This window comes from Balaenoptera borealis (genome assembly GCF_965194805.1).
Source record: "Balaenoptera borealis genome assembly, chromosome: 10".
In the NCBI taxonomy this organism is placed as follows: Eukaryota; Metazoa; Chordata; class Mammalia; order Artiodactyla; family Balaenopteridae; genus Balaenoptera; species Balaenoptera borealis.
Genome location: NC_138874.1, coordinates 112,442,940 through 112,448,939, shown reverse-complemented (window position 1 = coordinate 112,448,939; position 6,000 = coordinate 112,442,940). Strand labels below are relative to the sequence as shown.

Below are 6,000 nucleotides of genomic sequence, written 5' to 3'. Positions count from 1 at the left end.
GGTGGCGGCCTTCTCCCCGGGGCCCTCCAGGCCCTCCGGCCTCGGGCTGGCGGGTGAGCTGGGGGCCTGGGGACAGGCAGGGGGCCGGGGCCGGGCCCAGCCCTTGGGGCGGCCGCGAAACTCCCCCCATCCCCGCCTCCGCGACCTCATGGGGCGGCCGTGGCCTCCACGGGTCGTGGTTCCTGGGGCCCGGCCCCCTGTTTGGGCGGCCTGAGGAGCCTGCGGGCCGGCGGGGACCTGGGCGCCTGGCTGCCTCGGTGATGACGGCTGGGCAGGGTCTGGGGACCTGGCCCTGAGGGCGCCGCCAGCTGGGAGCGGCCTCTTCAGCCGGGCCTGGGCATTGGCGGGAGGAGCCAGGCTGGGTGCGGGACGGGACGAGCGCTCCCGGGGGTGGGGGGGGGATCCGGCCCCCGCAGGCACCCCTTCCTCTTAGCCAGGCCTGGACCTCAGAGTGTGAAAGTCGAGCCTTGGGGCCTTCCCTCTCTTGTCAGAACAGAGAATCACATTTGTTTTGGTGGAGATTTACAGGAACATCCTGACCTGACCGTGACTTGACCTCAAGAACAAAGGATCTGACACCGAGAAGTTTGCAACTCACCACGCCCCTCCCTCACCTCTCCTCTAAAAGGACTTTGCTGAAAGCTTTCCAGGAGCTCCGGGTTTTGAAGGCATGAGCCACCCGTCTCCTTCTGCGGCCCTGCGACAAAACTTTCTCTGCTCCAAACTCCCACGCGTTGGTATCCTTTGGCCTCACTATGCATCGGACACACGGACTTGTATTTGGTAACAACGTGACTGCTTTCTCTGGTGGCTACAAAGGCTGGTTAAAGCCCAGCCCCGTCTGTGGTCAAGGGAAGAGAAAGTCAGCCTTGACGATCTTAGGAACCTCCGGAGCCACTGCTGGCTGGCACGGCCTATGACGGGCGGCTCTCACCAGCGGCCAGCACCCCTCAGCAAACCTCTCGTTGCTAGTCAAAGCAGTCGGATGGGCAGTGCACTGGCCTCTGTGTTGCCCGGGGTCCTTTGGTGTGCTGTGGTGACAGGAAAGACTTGGCCTTTTTTTTTTTTTCTTTTTGTAACCAGGTTTGCAGGAGGTCCTGGTTGGGAACAGATAGGTACCAGCAAAAGCTGGTTCAAATGGTCACTGTGGGGTCTCAGGAATGGCCTTCACAGCCCCCAGAGAGCCAAGTGGTGCCCTCTTCCTTTGCTGTCCTTGTTGAATTTTAATTTCTTTATTGCTTGAATTTCTTCCCTGTCTTTTTCTGGGAGTTTCCAAATCTAAGATGGCGCCCCCATGCCGCTCCCTGGGGCGTGTGCAGCATGCCCCCTGGGCATCAATCTCGGTTGTGCTGTGTTTCCATGGGAACCATGACTGCCATCAGTTGGTCTTGACCTTCTCATTGACCTCCTTGGGAGAACCACAGGCAGAACCGGACAGTATTCTGTTTAAGGACTAGGGAACTCCACTGTGTGGTCTTGGGTTGGCATTTAATCTCTCGGGGTCTGTTGTCTTAACACTCAAATGAGAACGTTGACCTAAATTACCTCTGAGGTCTTTTCTATCTCCTACTGTGTTTTCGTTCTCGGCTTCAACATTCCCATTGCCTCCAAAGGGGCAAGTTTAACATTCCACCCTCCAAGTCCTAGCACTGCCGCGTGTGATCTGCTGAGCTCCCGCCTGCTGCAGGAAGGGTTCGGTTCTGGGCCACGGACTGATGCTCTGTTTTCAGGAAAGTCATTTGGAATCATGTCTTCATTCAGTCTACCCCCATGGCTTTCCGTGTGGAGAGGGAGAACTCTTCAAGGCGCATATTTGCCAAAAGCTGACAGGAGGCTGCCTGCAGAAGAGAGGTCTGTGTGTGGGCTCAGAGCAAACCCCGGGTGCTTGTCACCTGCCCTCTCCTGGCCCAGACCCCTGATCCAAGGCTTGTAATTCCCACTTCCCAATGACTGCGTTAACAGAAATAGCACCAAAACATGAAATGAAGTGAAAAGGCCTATATCATGCATCTGCCTTTCTGAATGATTTGAAATTCAGAATCCAATAATTTTCAGCATCCTTTAAATCTCCACTATAGCAAGTCCCCTACATATGAATGAGTTCCGTTCCGAGAGCACATTCCTAAATCCAGTTTTGTTCGTTAAGTCCAACAAAGTTAGCCTAGGTACCCAACTAACACAATCGGCTATATAGTACTGTATTATAATAGGTTTATAATACTTTTCACACGAATAATACATAAAAAACAAACACAAAAAATAAAACATTTTTAATCTTACAGTACAGTACCTTGAAAAGCACAGTACAGTACCAGCTACCTCACCGCTGCTTTTACGCTTGCTTCCGGACATCCTGAGCTTGAAATAAAGATACTGTACTATTGGACTCTATACAGTACTGTACAGTAAAGTACACAAAAGCACAACCACTTGTTGAGGATGCATGCATGTGACAATGTACGCCAGGCACGTGAACTAACTTACGTGACTGGACATGCGAACGCACGTTTGCATTTTTGAAAGTTCGCAACTTGAAGGTTCGTATGTAGGGGACTTGCTGTATATTCTATATGTAGAGAGGATGTTACTGCGTCCAAGCTCGTACTGCTTGCTGCAGGACAGGCTGATCAATTGAGAGACAAGTTGTTTCAGCAAGAAATAGCGACTTAATTCCAAAGAACCACCTTCCCCAAGGTAGAATTCAGGCTTCTTTTGTACTAGAAGGGGAGGGGGTGTGGTTCGTTGTTGCAGATTTCTTGGTGTCAGAATCCTTTGTTCTTACAGCTGTCCCTGGAGGTCTGGTCACAATGTTCCTATAAACCTCCAAGACAAACGTTAGTCTCTGTTCTGCAACTTTATCTCTATATGAATGGAAAAGTGTTACACCCATAAAGGTCAGAGCCTTGAGAATGGGCTCTCTGTATATTTCAGGCTATAGGCAACATTCTTAACTTGTAGCAAAAGCAATAGAATACAAAGGTTAAAGTAAAAGAAACAGAGCTGATACAGGGGCGGATTTGTTCTTCCCTATGAGGAGAATTGTGTGCAGCATAATTTGGGCAGAAGAAATGCAACTGTTCTTTGGAAATGATGCCTTATGTGACTCTATTACATGCTATTTGCTCACCATTTTGCTCACCTGATCCTCCTAACGACCCTGTGAGCGGCAGGCATTATTATTCCAAGTTTCCTCATGGGGAAACTGAGGCTCTGGGTGGTGAGGGGATTCCCAGGGTTGGCTGGGGACCAGAGCCCTCAGCTAAGCCAGGGCACTCCCCCAAGTGGCAACCAGGACATCCTACCCGAGCTCTGTGTCTCTGATGCCAGCTTGTACCCATCACTGCCTCTGTGCTCGACTTCTCTTTTTCACTTGAATGTGTTTCTTATCTTCTCCAGGGCTGAGGTCACCCTTTGTGTCAGTAGCCGTCTGTTCTTGTTCCTTTCAGTCCTGGCAAGAAAAAGCAGGAATTCTAAAAAGCGGCAATTATCACCTCTGGTTCCTTTGTACAGCGCCCCGTGAATAATTTATTTGGATTCGAGGGGCTGGAGACTGAAAAACATATTGGACCTCGCGGTAACCAGGTGGATCCTGTGTTCAGAACTTGAATGCAGCGGGAAAGAGAAATGTGTCTTTGAAATCAGAGAAGATTTTGAGCGACCTGAGAACACAGGTGGAAGTGCTGGAGACGGGCAGACAGCAACAAGGAGTATTTTTAGAGCCCATAAAGGTCACCCTCGAGGTTCCCACGTGCAAATCCTATATTCTTTGCAGCTGGGGTTTGAGAACAACTAGGTCTGGAGCTGGAAAACTCCGGGAGAGGTCGAGCCCAGGCACTTCCCAAGTGCCTCCTGCTGCACTCGATACCTGGATTAAACAAAGAAAATTGTGTTTGCCAGGCGCGCTCGCTGAAGTCACAGGATTCCGCGTATCATGCAGCAGTCTGGAATTTCTACAAAACCTCATCAGAAGGGGTATGCCTTCCGCCACGCGGAAACAGCCGTCCACCGGACTTTTCAGATCAAAACGTTTAGTACAGAGTTGAAAAACCATGTGATGGTCATGGATTTCGTGAAGAGGAACTGGTTTCCCTCCCAGAGAAGAGCCAAAGTTTGTATCATCCATATGTATCAAGGCCTGAAGACAGCTGAGCAGACAGCCAGCAGATACGAGGTAAGGTTGAATTTGGGCACACACCTCGTTCAGAGAAATGGAGTGTTGCTTATCAAACAGACAGGTCAGATGTTCCATCTGGTCTGATAAATCATCGGTTTGTAGTTTTTTCCTGAGGTATTTGGAAAAGACTTTCTCATCTCTTAATTTACTTCAGGTTTTGAAATATGCGGGGGCGGGAGTATAGTGGATAACTAATTTACACGTGACACATGTCTGCATCTACAACATTTAATAGTGTGCCAAACAGTTGGATAATTTGTATCCACCTTTAGAAACTGTGGTACATTTCTGGGAGTTAAATATTCTTAGCTCTGTAAATTTGCAATCATCTATTTTTTTTTTTTTTTTATATTTCATCTATTTTTAAAAACAATTCCTGTTTGTTTCCTGATGGGTTTTGCAGGAGAATATCTATGCCTTGCCTTGATGAAGTTAAAGTAGAATGATTTAAGTTACACCAGTAAGAATGGGCTTTTATTTTTTTGAGGGTGAGCTCTTATTTTCAAGCAGAAACGACTTTTTGTGGGAGAAAAAGGAGAACTTGGGAGATTTAGAATGTCAAAGTGAGATAAACACATTACTCTGAAACATATTTGTATTCTGTAACTGGAATAAGCCACAGGCAGTTATCCTTCAGAAGGTAAACACACATGAAATCTGATCAGTGCTTTATAGTACATGGACTAAATTATGAATGACATTGTAATTGATTCCCATATAGCTCACTTACCCATCCCTTTTGATAAATGTAACATGCAAATTGCTAATGTTTTATGGAAAGGCAACCTTTCTGAATACTGATGCTGTTATTAGGAAAGGCTTCCCATGAATGCTGGCAAAAACTCCAGGTCTTTCGTTCCCCACACTGGGCTTCCTTATTCCAGAGCAATGTCAGAACCTGTTCTGCAGGGTTCAAGGCTGGCTTCTCCCAGTGCCAGCCCTGGGATTGTGAATTTCCATGTTCACCACAGAGATATAAAGGCCACGGAAATAATGGTGTTAATTAAATTCAGTAATAGTTGTTCATTGGTTCATTGCCCAATCAACCAGAGCAAGAGGTGTGCAATTAGAATATAATTGAAGGAAACCAGAGATGTTATTATTCACAAGGAATTAATCAGATGGGGACAGAATTTTATCATTGTATCATTTTCACTAAGGTTATTTTTCAGTCCTCCAGAGAGAGACAAAAACTTGTTGAATTATATCAGCTTGCATTTTTAAAAAAGTGTTCATGGCTCCATTTTAAACCCTCAAGGGCAAAGAGCAGCTCTTGTGTTCCTTTTTTTTTTTTTTTTTTTTTTTTTTTGGTATGCATAAAGCTTTGTTTACTCCTATAGCAACATTGAAGGTAACAGTGTGGAAAAGTGCATCTTTGTAGGAGATTGTAAAAAACATCTATTATACTGACAGTTGCAGCTACAGCATTTTTTTGTGTGACTCAACTCCCCCCCAAGCCACATTGCCAAATACAGCCAACAACTGAGGCTGTGTGCCTGCTGCTTGAGTGTAACCTGGAGTCTAAAGTCTTACGTTCAAGTGAGTCTGAGACCCACAGCAATCAGGCTGGTCAGCTGGACAGTCCTCACTATGTCTGTGATTTGAAAGGCGGTCCAGGCAGGGCCTGCTTCCTCCACTCAAGGGCAGGCCAAGTTTGAAAACTCAGATAGGATCTGTGCCTCTGATCCCTCTGAATTCCGAGCTCTGTTCTTTTAGTAGCAAAAACATTTCACTTTAAAATATTCCACGTGCACTGAACTATTCTTCGTGTTATTCCCACTGGGGCATGTCAGCCATTTAGGTTAGGAAACCCAGCAAGAAGAGAG

General features: G+C 47.2%; 1 protein-coding gene across 3 annotated transcripts in view; it reads left to right on the top strand.

Moving 5' to 3' along the window:
• Nucleotides 1-350: 350 nt before the first annotated feature.
• Nucleotides 351-6,000, top strand: part of LOC309635406 ((E2-independent) E3 ubiquitin-conjugating enzyme FATS) — a 250,290-nt gene continuing 244,640 nt past the window's right edge. For all 3 annotated transcript variants that reach the window (XR_014248824.1, XM_082406622.1, XM_082406623.1), the window contains exon 1: nucleotides 351-4,171. Coding sequence is in view for 2 of the 3 variants with exons in the window: in XM_082406622.1 (XP_082262748.1) it covers nucleotides 3,932-4,171 (240 nt within the window). In the remaining variant the exon portion in view is untranslated. The remainder of the gene's footprint in view (nucleotides 4,172-6,000) is intronic.